The sequence below is a fragment of the Mustela erminea genome, chromosome 10, assembly GCF_009829155.1.
Source record: "Mustela erminea isolate mMusErm1 chromosome 10, mMusErm1.Pri, whole genome shotgun sequence".
Classification (NCBI taxonomy): Eukaryota; Metazoa; Chordata; class Mammalia; order Carnivora; family Mustelidae; genus Mustela; species Mustela erminea.
The window spans coordinates 59,366,057-59,383,419 of NC_045623.1; the positions used below are offsets into that span (position 1 = coordinate 59,366,057).

At 39.1% G+C, this 17,363-nt stretch overlaps 1 protein-coding gene across 8 annotated transcripts in view; it reads right to left on the reverse strand.

Moving 5' to 3' along the window:
* PATJ (PATJ crumbs cell polarity complex component) overlaps window positions 1-17,363 on the reverse strand; it is a 373,536-nt gene that overhangs the window by 106,581 nt on the left and 249,592 nt on the right. For all 8 annotated transcript variants that reach the window (XM_032302603.1, XM_032302602.1, XM_032302601.1 and 5 more), the window contains one exon: window positions 7,210-7,282. In XM_032302603.1, the coding sequence (XP_032158494.1) occupies window positions 7,210-7,282 (73 nt within the window). The remainder of the gene's footprint in view (window positions 1-7,209; window positions 7,283-17,363) is intronic.

Genomic DNA, 17,363 nt, shown 5'->3' on the forward strand with positions numbered 1-17,363 from the left:
AGAGCAGTGGCTTTCTAATTGGGTTTCCCTCTCAGAGACATCCTTGATGTTGCTATTAGAGAACTTACCTCAAATAGAGCTCTGGTCAAACTATTTCATTGTTCAAAATGCCTTCAACAACTCTAAGGGCTGAATACATTAAATTCAAACCTTCTGAGATTTAAATTCAAGTCTCTCTCATTTGACCTCAAATGGTTTTTCAAACCTCATCTTGTATTACTATAACCTTAGATTCTTCTCCCCATTCTACATCCCAGTTTTTCTTATTTCCATGTTTCTGTTTGTGCTATTCCCACATTCTTATCTAATCATATTCCTATTTTAAAATCCAATCGACCCAACAGAAATAGCTGTTCTCTTACCAGGAAATACGATTATCTTCTCTGAACTCCTCCTAAAGCTTTATCTCTTGGGACATCTTTTTTTTAGTAATATACGTATCTTATTTTCTTTATAAGACGAGAAGTTTTTTGAGGTAAGAGACTGTACATGATCTACAAAGGGGCTATCTGATAAATAGCATAATAAATTAAATCAGTGAGAAGTATTCAACATTGAATTGAAGCATCAAGGCTGTAGTAGAGAAGCTTAAATATAGTTCACCCCATTCACTGGTTCAACAAATATGAAGCAAGTGCTATAGGCCAGACCCTGGGAATGCAGTGGTCAAGAAGACAGTAAGCCCAGAAAGAAGCCTACAATTTAGTGTGGTGCATATAGTCGTAGATTTTTTTTTTAATGAAGCCTTTTATTCTTGGTCAAATATTTATTATTTTTAATTAATATATAATGTATTATTTCTTTCAAGGGTATAGGTCTGTGATTCATCAGTCTTCTATAATACCCAGTGCTCATTACAACACATGCCCAATGTCCATCCCCCTGCCACCCCATCCCCCCACTACCCTCCCCTCCAGCAACCCTCAGTTTGTTTCCTATGATTAAGGGTCTCTCATGGGTTGTCTCCCTCTCTGGGTTTGTCTTGTTTCACATTTTTTCCTCTCTTCCCATATGAACCTCTGCCTTGTTTCTTATGTTCCACACATCAGTGAGATCATATGATAATTGTCTTTCTCTATGGTCATACATTTTTAAAATACTCAGACAGTGAGAGAATTATAAGCAATATAGTCCTAGTTGAGAAACTCCTTTAGAAATGGGTCCCTCTTTTCTACAAGGCCCAGGTGGCATCACACAAAGGACAATTTTTATTTTTTAAATGAACCATGAACATTATTTAACTATGAAGGAGAGTTAAAGATTACTTAAGGGAATGATGCGGGATGAAGTTGACCACAGTAATATTTCACATTTATTATATTTTAAGTGCTAGGCATTATTTTATTGTTTTTAAAAGATTTTATTTATTTATTTGGGGGAGAGAGAGAGGGAGCAGGAACGGGGGGAAAGGACAAAGGGAGAGGGAGAATCAGATCCCTTGCTGAGCAGGAAGCCAGATGAGGGGCTCTGGGGTCATGACCTGAGCCAAAGGTAGAGGCTTAAGTGACTGAGGCACTCAGGCGCCCCTATTTTATTCATTTTGAATCATAGAAAACTTGGAGGAGTCTTCCAAAAACAATTCTTCAAGGAATTATTGGTTGTGAATTAATAAAGAGGAAGTGGAAAGGCAACCCAGGTGTTAGAAACAACAGGAACAAAGACATGAGTATTGGAGAGACCAAGATGTGTGTGCCTCTGTTGTCGGAGGGGAGGCAGGGTGGCGAGGAAGGAATCAACAGATACATGGAGAGTGTCTACTGCTTTATTACGCATTAATGAGAAAAGAAAGCTGATTAGTAGAGGTTGGGGAGGTAAATACAAAGCCTTAATTCTAACCTTGAAACAAAGATCTGCTAGGCAAGAGGTATAAAAAAAAGGTTTTGGAGCAAGAGCACACATATATTAATACAGTTAAGAAAATAAATCCCGTGTTGCATGCAACTGTTGAAAACGAAGATGCTGGAGGCCGGGAGTTTTGCTAGAGGGCTGTAATAATATAAGTATAATCACAACAAAAATGAGTTCTTACTGTGTGCCAAGAAAAATGCTAAGCATTTTATAAACATGATTCAATTCTTCCACAAATCCATAGAAGTAATTATTACTATCAATCCTCCCTTTCAATGTGAGGACATGTAAGCTTGTAGACCTTAACTGGCTTGAGTTCACTCTGCCAGTAAGTGGCAGAACAAAGTTTAGGACTCAGATCTGCTCAACTTCCAAGCTTGAGTTCTTCATCACTGTACCATACAGCTGCCGCAGTAATACAATCACCAAGAATACAGCAACAGGAATGCTAATAATCCCGTATATACATATATAGCTACACGGATTCTAAAATACTTTCACCTACATTTACTGCTGGATTCTCATGCGTGCCGGCTAACGCAGCCAGGGGAGGTTATGAACGTGGTTTTAAAGAAAAAGCAACGCTTTGAGAGGGTAACTGCCTTAACAAGGTCAGATGCCCAACAGGTGACTGGTAGAGCTAAAACAAGAACCCACACCTTCAGACTTCAGACGCCTGCATGACGTGATTTTGTTCTCTGCCATATCCCCAGTGTCCAAAACACTACCCGACACATAGTCAGGGCTCAATAAATATTTGCTCAATAAGAAAATGAATATGAGATCCCATTCGTATAGAATATGGTTATTCAATGTGCTGAACCATTATCAGGCCCAACTTAATAATGCTATGGTTGTATTTCATCTCTTTGGTTATGATTTAAATGGGCTGGTGCTTTCAGCAATATGTCAGATACGAGTTATGCTTAAGTACTTACTAGAAATGGCTGAGGAGGGAAAAGGCCTTGTGAGAGCATCACAGGCGAGTGCGAAGGGATAAGGAAGTGGATGCGAGCCCAGGGCATACCTCAGACTTCACACAGCACCCCGAGGAGGGGTATCACTCACCATTTGCTAGCAGCTGCTAGAGGCCGATAGTTCAGAGGAAAACTTTATAATATAATTCAATTCACATATTCAATTATAATATAAAATATTTATTTTTTTACTGGTGACTGAATGATTAGAACCCATTTCTGTGGTTAGCACAATTAAAAACATGAAAAAAACCCCCAAATATTAAAAACAGTAGCTAATATTGTATAATATACTTAAAAATTGAGTTAAATATACTGAAATACTTGAAGAAATTAACAGCTTACAGTTATTAAATGTACTTTCCGTTGTGAGCTGTATTAAATGTTTTATATATATTACTTCCTTTGCTCTTTACAAGTCTATGATTATTGGGTGGTGACACCTCTAGGTGCAGATGAAGAAGCTGATCCTAATAACATACCCACCTCTGGGCACGTGGGCATACTACTTAGCCTCTCTAGACCCCAGTCTCTTCTTCTGCAATGTGGGAATGATAATAATACTGTCTCTCAAAGGCCTGGATGTAAGTGGGACAGGAGACCACATTTGAAGGCCTATAAGACAGTGTTCGATACAGCAGACAGAAGATTCAATCATCCCCTTAAAATTCAGTTCCAAGGGGATATTTTGATGGGTACATTCATAACTAACAATACAACAGAAAAAAATTATTCTAAAACAATTCCTCTTATTCTCCCCACTCCCTCCAATGATTTATAGGACATTCTGTAAACACAAAAAGATGAAGAATTAAGTACTAGTGTTTACTGAGTAAATACCATGTGTCAGGCACAAAGATACATACGTCTTATTTAATCTTATCAACTCTATGAGGCGAAACTATTGTTACTCTTCTACAGATAAGTAAAGCGATGACAGAAGAGGTGTTGTCCAAGGCCCAGTGTCTAGAATATGGTTATGCTAGGATTTGAACAGAAACAGTATGGGTCTGGGGCCCCTCCTTTCTACCACCCTAACTGCCTACCCTAGGTCTCAACTAGAATGAATATCCCAGTGTTGGCAAGCTTTGGTTAAATGGCTATTGGTGGGGAGTCAATACCTATCACCACAGTCTTTTCAGGTAGCGAGTGGTCAATCTATGTGAAAATTCTGAACCTGTATAGCTTATGACTCAGCAATTGTACTTTGGGGGAAATCTTTGCTATAGAAATAAAAGCATTATTTGGTAACAATTCTCTCACACACACCCATCATCTTTATTTTGGTATTCTTTTACTGGCAAGACATCATAACATAATCTAAATATTTGTCAGCTGGAAAAAAAAGGATAATCAGAGAGTATTAAAATATGGCCACTACATTAAGCAAAAAAACCCAAGTTTTTTTAAAAAATGAGTAGAATCTATTTCAGAAGGATGTGTAACACGCATCTCAAATTTAACCTATCTAATACAGAACCCTTAATTTCTGCTTCCCTGCTGAAGAACAGCTATTCTCCAACAGACTGTAATAAATGGCACCGCTAATCCATCTAATTGCTCAAGCCAAAAATCTAGATTTATTCATGCTCTATTTCTTCTCAGTTCCCATATTTAATCAATCAAGTCTGACTCAACACCCAGAACACCAAGAATCCACTCACTTTTCTTTGCCTCCAACAACAAACCGCAATCTTCATCTACCTGCAAACAGGTCTCATGTGGGTCTTTACCTCTTAGCCTATTTCTTGTACCTTCTTGCAGTCCATTCTCTACCTAGTAGACTGTACACTGAATCACCTCACTCCCCTTTACTGGTTTCCTGGCACAAATAGGCTAAAACCCAAACTTCTCACTCTGACTCAAAGCTCCCACCCCATTACCACCCTCCAGGCTCCAAGTATGCCTCTGGCCATAACCGTCCAACGCCCCAGCACATCCTCCCTTGAGAGTTATTTCTGTCCTCCCTGCAAAGAAAGCTCTTCCCCTTTATTTCTGTGTCTGGCTCCTTACCATTTTCATCTTATTTACAGTTCACCTTGTCCAAGAGTGCTTCCCTAACACCAGATGAAGTGGTCACAAACTACCTTCTCTATTTTAATTCCCTGCAAGGCAGTGACCACTTACTGATAATTCTCTTGGTGTATTTATTCACTAATTTCCTCATTAGAATGTACGCTGAACCACAGCAAGGAGCATCCTTTTTTATTCATACCGGTGTCTCTCATCCCAAAGACTGCCTTATGCATAACACGCATTCCCCCTGCATGCTTGCTGAATGGAAAGGATGTATTATATACAATTGAGTTTTTACTAGAAGAGATATTATTCTCATGTATAGCTGTTTATTCTTGTGGTAGAAGAAAAGGAAGTATGGAAGTATGGAAGAAATATGGAAAAATACTAAAGAATAACTTCCTCAGGGAGGGGGGAAAGGAAAATTGACTTTTTTTCCTAATAATTCTGCATGCCTTGATTATTTACAATAAGCATGTATTTCTTTTTGGAATTAAAAATACTTCAATAAATAAAAATGTGAAGAGAGTGTAATATTCCCTCAGTTGAGGAGACACTTGATTATACAGCTATCTGATGTATGTCTGTCTAACTCTAGAAGCTGATCGTAATCACAATCTTGCACTAGTAATTTCTCCATTAATAAAGTAATTATTTAAAGATATTTGTGATCATAGACAATAGGTATTAAAGTGTTTTGAGGGGCTCCTAGGTGGCTCAGTGGGTTAAGCCGCTGCCTTCACTTCAGGTCATGATCTCAGGGTCCTGGCATCAAGCCCCGCCTCGGGCTCTCTGCTCAGCAGGGAGCCTGCTTCCCTCTCTATCTCTGCCTGCCTCTCTGCTTACTTGTGATCTCTGTCTGTCAAATAAATAAATAAAAAATCTTGAAAAAAAAAAAAGTGTTTTGAAACTATAGAGAAAGAGGTAATGATGGTTACCAGAGGGGAGGGAGATGGGGAGATAGATTAAATAGGTGATGGGGATTAAGGAGTACACCTGTCCTGATGAACACTAGGTGATGTATGCATTTACTGAATCACTATATTGTACACTTGAAACTAATATCACACTGTAAGTTAACTAACTGAAATTTAAATAAAAGCTCAAAAAAATAAATAAAAAAATGAAAGTTTTTTCTAATAAACTCTGAAATGCCCAACTTTAAGGAACTTCAAGGAAAGAAATATTCCTATGTTAAATTTTAATGTGTTTAACATAATTTTATATTACCTTTTTTTTTTTTTTTTTTTTTGAGGAAGGGGTGGGGAGAGCAAGAGAGACAATCTTAGGCAGGCTCCACGCTCAGCATGGAACCCAAGGCTGGGCTCAATCTCATGACCCTGAGATGACTTGAGCTGAAATCAAGAGATACCACCTAACACCAGTTAGAATGGTAAAAATTAACAAGACAGAAAACAAACGTTGGCAAGGATGTGGGGAAGGGGGAATCCTCTTACACTGTTGGTGGGAATGTAAGCTGGTGTAGCCACTCTGGAAAAGAATATGGAGGTTTCAAAAGATCTTAAGAATGGAGCTACCCTACAACCCAGCAATTACACTACTGAGTATTTACCTCAAAGATACAGATGTAGTGAAAAGAAGGGGCACATATACCCCTATGTTCATCGCAGCAATATCCACAACACAGCCAGACTGCGGAAGGAGCTGGGATGCCCTTCAACAGAGGAATGGATCAAGAAGATGTGGTCCATATATACAATGGAATATTACTGAGCCATCAGAAAGAATGAATACCTGCCATTTGCATCAACACAGATGGTACTAGAAGGGATTGTGCTAAGTGAAGTAAGTCAAGCAGAGAAAGACAATTATCCTATGGTTTCACTCATATGTGGAACATAAGGAATAGCATAGAGGACCTTAGGACAAGGGAGGGAAAACTGAACGGGAAGAAATCAGAGAGGGAGATAAACCATGAGAGACTCTGGACTCTGGGAAAAAAACTGAGGGGTTACAGAAGAGAGGGGGGTGGAGGAATGGGGTAACTGGGTGATGGGTATTAAGGAGGGCACATGTTGTGATGAGCACTGAGTGTTTTATGTAACTAATGGATCACTGAACACTACATCAAAAACCAATGATGTACTGTATGTTGGCTAACTGAACTTTAAAAAAAAAAAAAAAAGAGCCGCTTCACTGACTTAGCCACTATTTTATATTACTAGATGCCCCTATTTTATATTACTTTATAATCCTCAAATACTTTCTAATTAGAGTAATTCCCTATTTAACAAATTCTATGAATTTGGAATACCAGATACTGAAAATCAAAACTGCTAGATTTGAAAAAAAAATAATCCTGACAAATTCATCAAAGTCACTACATGGTAACTGGGAGCCATCTTACCTCAACAGAAGACGGGGAGCTTGATGGTACTGGAAAGGGAGCAACAGCCATCTGACTGACTGCATCTTCATTTCTGTGGATGTGAAAATAGGCAGAATCAGTACACAGCAAATGCTAAGTTTCTGGTTCAAATAACAACCATTTCCTCTATTCAAAATGTATACAAAGCACCTTAGAATAATAATATGCACAAATATATACTGGTTTTAAGCTTGCAAAGCTACTAAGCACACCAAGGGATATACTGGCCCAGAACACCAGGAAATGGTTTCTAGTGACAGAGAATGATGATGCTAGGGGTGAGCTAGATCCTGCTAAGTAAGTCGGGTGCTGCTGGGGATCATTTTGGAAAGACATCAACTCTCTCAGCACTGTGGACTATAAATTTTTCAAATGGCCGTGTTTAACCTCTCGGCCCATTAATGTCCAGAGCATTTTGTTCTTTGAACTGGAAAGGTTGCCGGCCTCCTCACTTGGCTTCTAACTTTGTTTTGCCAAGTGAAGGATGATGCCAAATGAAGGGATGCGTACGACAGGCCCTTCATGGGTGGACACTGTGAGGTGTGATGGATGGGGAGAGCCAAGATCCAGACAGATAATGCTTTGTGGGTTAATTCGACACCTCCTCATCATAATGGAAGCAGAGATGGTGGGAGATAACATTCATCACCAGGGCCAGAGGCACAGAACAATTTCTAGAATACCAGCTCTAATTATTTGGACCTATTTCCATGACGTGACCAGCAAATGATAAGCAGCAGTTCTGTGGGAGATCTAACCTTTACTCTTCATTTATGACGCAAAACCAAAATAATTATCTTAAGATTTATGGGACGTTTGACTTTAGGTTTCACAGTATAAACCATGGGAGATCACAAAAATGCTTCTTCCTGGTATGCAAAGACCTAAGACTCTTCACAGATCTCTCCCCATATGACCATATTCATATTCAGGATAGCCGCTCCCTGATTTGGAAAGGCACTCAAAATCCATCCCCATTTTATTTTTTACTTCTCACCCACTGGAAAAAATCCATTGGTCTATGTCATTCCTGCTTTGCTGCTTTAATCCTATCACTGCCTTTACCTGAAATGTCTGTCTTTATTATAATCCACCCATCCTTCTCCTCCAGTTTGAGTTAAACAGCCTCAAGCAGGTGAATTACTCCCTTAAGTAAAAAGACCATCTATATATTGATGTCTTCCAAATTCACGTAGTTAGCCCAGGTCTTTTCTGAGCTTAATATCTGATCTCTAACTCCTACTTTATATCTCCACTGGATGTCTTCTTACAAGTATCTCAAATAAAATAGATCTCTTATTACCACTCAGTCACCGGAATGTTCCACCGTCAATCCTCCTCATTTGAGTAAATGTTAACAGTGTTCACAGAGTTATTCAACCAGGAACCAAAGAGGCACTCTTGAAACCTCTAATCTCTCAACTGTATATCCAATCAAGAAGTCTTGTTGATTCTACCTTCAAAACGTATCTTCAGTTTGTCCACTTATTTCCATCCTATCCTAGGGCAAGCTATTATCATTTCTTTCTTCCTTTTCTCTCTTCCTTTTTTTTTAGTAGGCTCCATGCCCAGTGTGAAGCCCAACATGGGGCTTGAACTCATGACCCTGAGATCAAGACCTGAGCTGAGACTGACAGTTGGACATCCAACCAACTGATTCACCCTGGTTCCCCTAGCTATGACCATTTCTCACCAGAGTTAATATAAGAGCATTGTATTTAGTCTCCCTACTTATATAATTTTTACCTTTCTCCAATCTATTCTTCACCCAGCAGAGTTATTATGGCTCTAAATCTGATTATATTTCTACATAAATCTGATTATCTTTCTATCCCCTGCTTAAAATCCTCCTATGGCTTCTTATCACCCTTAGGATCAAGTCCACCATTTGGGGGGAGGCTCTAAGGCCTTGAGCCCCTATTTCTGGCTTCCTCTTGTTCTCTCTTCTTCTGACTCACTTTGTTCCAGTCCAGCTACTTGAGATTTCTTTCCATTTCTCAGCTGAGCTAAACTCCATCCGCCTCAGGGCTCTTTCTAGCCCTATCCTCTTCTGTTCTGCATGTCTGTTGCTCAAATCCTTTGTCTGACTTGTGCTCTTATTTCTTCTTCGTAGCTGACCACAAACATCGTTTCCGGAAATAGGCCTTCCAGGAGCTCCATTGTATGTGCATAGCACCCTATACAAAGGTTGCAGTTCTGTGTCTTTCGAAATTTACCTAACTGATTTGTATGAACACGTGCTTCCAATCTGCCTTCCCCTAGATGGTAAACACTCCAAGGACAGGAGACTTGTCTTTCCTATTCTCTCTCAAATTATCTAGGGCAAACAGTGCCTGGCAAACGATCTATCCTAACATAGTTGTTAAATGAACTGGACTGCAAGAATTCAATTGAACTGTGTGAATTCTAGGCTGATGTAAATTCTTTGTGGAATGAAGCAGAGTATAAATAAAGGCATGAAGTCTAGGTACCATTTCTTATTCTAACCTTCTGAGAGTCTTGGATTATCTAGTGTTATGAGCCAAACCAAAGCAAAAAGGGGGAAAAGCTAAAACCGAAAAGTGACAGTGCATGAAGAATGTATCTGTTTTATTCTGACACTATTACAGATGCCTTGAGCATGCACTAATTATATTAAGAGATGGCTACTGTTTTTCAGGGAGTACAATCCATTCCTTAGCAGTTTGCTCATATAGGAAGAAGTAATCAGTTACCTTTGGATAAGTAACAGCATTTTCAAAGTGGTAATTCCCTTTTGCATTCATTTTCCTTCATTGAGTAACACAATAGAACTCAGCTCTAGCTAAGAGCTGAAAGCCAAGGGGACCTGTCTGCTCCAGATTCAGAGCTCATGGGGCTGAGTATATTTGGCAGTAATTAAGCAGATGGCTTTTCATACTTCTTTCAAAGGTTACTAGCATTAAAAATATGGCTGCACATAAAGTCTTATTGAGAAGTCATGATTACCTGGACCAAGTTACTTCACATCAGCCAAGTTATCCCTTCATAATTTAATGGTTTTCTCTAAATTAGTATGACTTTAATGGCCTTTAAATTCCACATTAATTTTTTTAAAACTCACAAAATAGAAAACCTACAATTACTCTCAATAGAGAGAAGGAAGCTGCTATAAGAAGTTACATTTCATAATCCTTTATAATCCACTTATTAGGGAGTGTTCACACACCTCCACATCAAGCAAGGAAAGATCTGACAATTTTAAAGAGAAGTGAGTAGCAAGAGGGAAGCCAAAGGAGAGAAGGCATTTATACTTCAAACAAGCAGTTAACCTGAATGACTTCTGGGGACCCTCCCAACCCTCCTCTCCTATGATTCTCATAAGGAATAAAATCTGTTTGCTTCATAACTTTCCTTTCCTTTCTAGGATAATTAATATAAGTTTCTTACGCCCAGGTGCCCCGTACAGGACACAATCAGGAATTGTAATTGCTTGTTGGTATTTTATAATTATCTTTAACAGCTGTTGAGAGAGGTAATGGGATGCCACCATGGGTAAGGGAATAGTTTTCCAGAGTACAGAACCCTGCATGTATATATGCCTGTATCATTGTATTTGCTATGCTCTGTTAAAATCATCTGTGCTCTTCTTTCTCCTTCTCCAAGCCCAGGGATGGGCTCCTTCTCCAAGCCCAGGGATCCCCCTAGCTTGCAACAGAGTACCTGATAGAGAGTACTGCTGAATAAAAGTGATCTTAGCAAGGAAAGAAAAAGATATGGAAGCAGAACTATCAAAACTATGCCCTGAGTTTTTCAAGCTATTTTAATGAATTAATGACGGTATACTGCCTCTAGCCAGGCAGCTATGAGTATTTGCCACCTTAACGGTTATTTCCTGGGGGTCTGCACAGGTCACAGAGATTCCCTGAAGGGACCAGAGTAACAATGATGGTCTGCCTCAACCTCAGTGGATGTAGGGGGCAAACACCTGTCTTAGTTTGGGCCAATCAGATTCTTTCCCAGGGACTCAAAATGTAGAGCAGACACAAAGATCTGGAGTGTAATACTAGATAATACCAATGGAAATGCTCAAGGCTAAAGGGGGTTTAGACGTCCCTTCTGAGGATGACTCAGCAGTCATCCTGGCTCATTTCCTGGGGGTCTGCACAGGTCACAGAGATTCCCTGAAGGGACCAGAGTAACAATGATGGTCTGCCTCAACCTCAGTGGATGTAGGGGGCAAACACCTGTCTTAGTTTGGGCCAATCAGATTCTTTCCCAGGGACTCAAAATGTAGAGCAGACACAAAGATCTAGAGTGTAATACTAGATAATACCAATGGAAATGTTCAAGGCTAAAGGGGGTTTAGATGTCCCTTCTGAGGATGACTCAGCAGTCATCCTGGCTCCTTTTCTTCAGCCTTAGCTGTATGGCTCCTTCAGAGTCCCTGAGACATCCCTGTATTCTTACAATGCATTCTCCTTTTAATTTAAGCTGGCCAGGATTTACTTTAATTCACTGAAACTCAGTAATATAAGTCTGATTTTGTTTTGAATTTATATATATATTTTATATATATATATATATGTGTGTATATATATATATATATATAAGTTTATTTTATATTTATACTATGGGTACAAAGATGAATAAAACATCATTCCTGGTGTTGATGATATTAGCAATTAGTGAGGACTATAGCTAGACAGTGAGGAATGCATATCTGCATGTCTGCTGATATTAGCAATTAGTGAGGATATTAGCAATTAGTGAGGACTATAGCTAAATAAACAAACAATTACAATAATGGAATTACTATACAGTGACTGTCAGTTTAGTTTTTCTCCAAAAGGATGCTAGAAACACTCCCAGTTCAGTTTCTTGTTTGCGGAATATATTTATATATTCTACACATTCTAGGACCTGATTTCAATTTTATTTTGTTATAAAATACACCCACTGGTACTTGGTGTTAGGCAGAATTCTGAGAAGGTTCTCAAGATTCCTGCCTCTGGTTTACATACTGAATAGGATCAATTTCAATTCCATGATTAGGTTATATTATACAGCATGGCTGATTCTAAGACAAAGATTATCATTTTGGCCTGACCTAATCACATGGGTCCTTTAAATCTAGAGATTTTACTTCTCAGAGCTTCAGTGCTCTATGTTCTAAATTAGTAGGCTGTCTCACATGAATCCTAAGGAATGAGTAGAGGTCAGAGACAGGAAGTTAGAGATTAGAAGCACCACTGCTGGTTTGAGGATTATGGAAGCCATGTAACAATGAATGTGAATGGGGCGCCTGGGTGGCTCAGTGGGTTAAAGCCTCTGCCTTCAGCTCAGGTCATGATCCCAGGGTCCTGGGATCTAGACCCACATCAGGCTCTCAGCTCCAAGGAGAACTTGCTTCCTCCCCTCTCTCTCTGCCTACTTGTGATTTCTGTCTGTCAAATAAATAAAATCTTAAACAACAACAACAATGAATGTGAATAGCCTCTAGGAGCAGAGAACAGTCCTCACTCGAGAATTAGCAAGGAACTACAAGACATCATCTAAGATGAACCTGAAAACTGATTTTTTTCCCAAGGCTCCAGATGAGAACTCAGCTTGGCCAAGACATCAATTTCTGCCTTGTGATACACTAAGCAGAGAACTCCGCTACACTGTACCACACTTTTGATCTACAGAGCTTTGAGCTAATAAATGGGTGTTGTTTTGAGCCATTAAATTGGTGGTAACTTGTTAAACAGCAAAAGAAAACGAATACATGATAAAACTCTTTGATTTGGAAAACATGGTCACCAGAAACATAACATTTGAGTTCTTACCATGTACCGCTGTTCTAAATGCTTTTCATAGATTAACTCATTTAACTTCTGTAACAACTCTATGTGGTAATTACAATTATTTTCTTCATTTTACACAGAGGGTAAGTACACTGACTAAACTCAAAAAGCTAATGAACAGCAGAGCTGAGATTCAAACCTGACAGTCTAGCTTCAGGATCTGTTCTTCTAGGTGCCTGGGTGGCTCAGTTTAAGCCACTGCCTTTGGCTCAAGTCAAGATCCTGGAGTCCCGGGATGGAGTCCTGCATCCTGCTCCCTGCTCAGCAGGGAGTCTGCATCTTCTTCTGACCCTTCCCCTACTCATGTGCTCTCTCAAATAAGTAAATAAAACCTTAAACAACAACAATAAAAGATCTACTCTTCTGACTACCCCACTACAGTGTTTCCCATTTTAGCAGCCTCTCCAAGAACCACATATATCTTCTTCTCTTACATACCCAAGCCAATATTCCCAAACCAAAGTTTGACTGGGTCACAATGTACTCTTAAAGCTCTTTTATAATTTTCTTTAGGGCAAAAAGCATGAAAGGTCTGAGTTGGTTCCCTCTATCAACTTTTCATACTTAAGTTCCAAGTGTCAGATTTTTGTTGTCGAGTCCTTGTAGAGATATAATGACTGTAAAGTGCTTTAAAATACTCATCAAACATGACAGTGCAGGTAACATGGTAAAAAACAGAGCAGAGTAGAAGTCCCTCAGTATTCTTCTGTGATAGTAATTAGAGCTGTTCATAAATCCTCTGGCTTATACTTTTCTTCTCCTTTAAAGTTGAGTCGCTATTTGAACCAAATACTCGGTAATCATGGAAATACATTTTGAGATCTTGCCTTGGGTATCTGAATGACCAGGGAGAGCAGCGAGGCCCCCTTGCTGAACCCTGATGGGCATGTAACACGATGAAGCAATAAACCTCTGCTGCTTTAAGCCACTGAGATTTGGCTGTAAGTTCACTGAAGCATAACTGAGTTTATCTTGACTCAAACATGCTCTATACAAATTGATTCTATAATAATTATTTTTAAAAGTCATGCTTCTACTGTAGTCAGAATAGCTAAAAACTAGAAACAACCCAAATGTCCACATCCAGGAAAATGGACCAACAAATTATGGTATGTCCGTAGATTGGAATCTTACTCGGTCACTGAAGGGACAAACTACAGATACACATAACAACCGTAAGTCTCGAAAAAAATTATGTAAAATGAAAGAAACCAGACACAAAAGAATTAATCCTATTTGATTCTATTTATATGAAGCTTAAGAACAGCTTAAACCAATTTATGATGACAGAAATCAGGAAATGTTATCTCTGGGGCCCAGAGGGACTACTAGAAAGGAGCACCAGCCAGCTTTCTGGGGTGAATGAATGTTCTATATATTTGTTTTGGGTGATGGTTACACAAGTGTATGTTTTGTATTCTCAAAACAACAATCTGAACACATCAAGTTTATTGCACTGAGTGTAAATAATGCCCTAATTAAAAAATGAATTCATTGTTATATCAAAGTAAGAGAACTATGCTGTTCTGGAAAGAAAGCTAGAGTGAGGCAGACCTAGACAAAGGTATAGATTCTATCACTAAGATATAAGCAAGATACCAAGCAACTTTTTAAAATTTTGGTTTCTTAACCTATAAAACTGGGATAGTGGGGCGCCCACTATCAGTTAAGTGCCTGCCTTTGGCTCAGGTCATGATCCCACTGTCCTGAGACTGAGTCCAGCATCGGGCTCCCTGCTCAGTGGGAAGCCTGGTTCTCCCTCTGCCTGCTGCTCCCCCTGCTTGTGCTCTCTCTGTCTCTCTGACAAATAAGAAAACTCTTGAAAATTGGGATAGTATCTTTTAACAGAACTGTTGTAAGATAAGGTCAATGTCAAAGCACCACAGCACAATAACAATCGTTAACATTTACTGTTTTATGGTTTCATGACGTCCAATCTCAGATGCTTAAGTTTCCGGGGACTAAGAGTGTTCTGTTACCATTAACTCATTCAGCCATTAACCCTTATATCCGAAGAAATGGATGGTTTCATTCTAAATTTCATTCTTCCCTCTCTTTTTCTCTAGTCCAGAGCCCGCATCCTAATTCATGGACTTTTCACTTTTTCTGTACTATAGCAAGAGTAACCTTACTGGCTTCCTTGTTCTGCTTTCTCTATGTCTCAGTGAATCCAAATCACTTCTCAATTATGAAAAACACCCCCTTTTCGACAAGCTTGAAAATGCAATCGGAATAATTCAGTATCACAGAGTTTCCCCTATAGGTGTTTGTTTTGCCTGATATATAATTATTTATATATATATGTCTTAGAAGTTCTTAAAGAACTTCTTATGTATGTATGTATTTATTTTTAAGATTTTATTTATTTGTTTGAGATACAGAGAGATCACAAGTTGGCAAACAGGCAGACAGAGGGTGGGGAGGGAAGCAGGCTCCCCGCCGAGCAGAGAGCCCTACTGGGGCTCCATCCCAGGACCCTGAAGTCATGACCTGAGCCCAAGGCAGAGGCTTAACCCACCAAGCCAACCAGGTGCCCAGGCGCCCCAAGAACTTATTTAACTCTATGGTCTTATTAGCATCTGAAAGTACTTCAAAATGCTTGAATTAAGTTTGTTCATGCAGTTTGGGACTCAATTCTTTCCTATGTAAATCTACCCAGGTATCATTAATTCCCTTTTGCTGAACTCACTTCTCCAACTGTAATCTCTCCCTCCTCTGCATTTCTAAACTGTTTACATAGCTTTTCTCAGTAACGTCATTCTATTCTTCCAGGAATACTTTACTGCAATCTTGGAAGTACATACATGTCATATACAGGGATTTGTTGATAAAACCCTATACCTTTATTGCTCATCCATCAAAGTTAGAACCATAATTCATATTGTAAATCTCTTAGGATTTCATTAACATGTTACTTGAAGCATTTATCCAACAACTATTGACTACCTCCTTAGAATAAATATGAGATACTCTCCCCAATATAACCTCTAAAAGAACACGACAAATTATGGTAAAAGAAAGATTAGTGGGCTCTGAGAAGAACACACTTATTCTTCAGGAAAGCACAATGAGCTCATGACAACAATTTATGAATGAGGAAAAGAAAATGTGATGTAATCGGTGGTATATGCATGTGAATGCAGAATGCCTTAACTTTTCATTTATCATAGTCAGGGATCTAAGGAGCATTTCTACATCTTTCAAAGTGAGTGTGTTCCATTTAAAATCCATACGGAATCTCAAAGGACCCTGAACAGCCAAAACACTCTTGAAAAAGAAAAACAAAGTTGGAGGTCTCACCCTTCCTGATTTCAAAACTTACTACAAAGCTAGAGAATGAAAACAGTGTGGTACTGGCATAATGAGAGACAGATAGACCAATGAAACAGAAGAGAGAGCCATGAAACGAACTCTCACATATTTGGCCAAATGATTTTCAATAAGGATGCCAGAATCATTCAATGGGGGTGAAGGGGGTGGGTGGGGAAGCTGATCTTTTCAACAAACGTGCTGGGAAAACTAGATATCCATATGCAAAAAAATAAAGTTGGATCTTTCCCTTACACCACTTTCAAAATTAATTCAAAATGGGTCAAAGCCCTAAACATATGACCTAAAACTGTAACATTCTTAGAAGAAAACATGGAGGAAAAGCTTTGTGTCACTGAATTTGCAATGGTACCCTGAATAGGAGACCAAAAGCACAAGGATCAACAACAAATAGATAAACTGGACTACAACGAAATGAAAAATTTCTGTGCATCAAAGGACACAATCAACAATGAAGGGGCAACCTATGAAATGACAAAACACATTTGCAAATTATAGATCTGATAAGGGCTTAATATCCAGAACATATAGAGAATTCCTACAATTCAACAACAAAATAAACTGATTAAAAAAAATAGGCAAGGGGCGCCTGGGTGGCTCAGTGGGTTAAGCCTCTGCCTTCGGCTTAGGTCATGGTCTCAGGGTCCTGGGATGGAGCCCCACATCAGGCTCTCTGTTCAGCAGGGAGCCTGCTTCGCCCTCTCCCTCTGCCTGCCTCTCTGCGTACTTGTGATCTCTCTCTGCCAAATCAATAAATAAAATCTTTAAAAAAAAATAGGCAAAAAAGTTGAAAATAAATTTCTGCAAAGATGACATACATATGGCCAATATACACATAAAAAGACACTCAGCATCACTAATGAGCAGAGAAATGCAAATCAAAACCACAGTGAGATACTACCTCACACCCAAGATGATGGCTACTATCGAAAACCCTGTAAATATCAAGTGTTGGTGAGGTTGTGAAGAAACTGGAACACTTGTCCACTGCTGGTA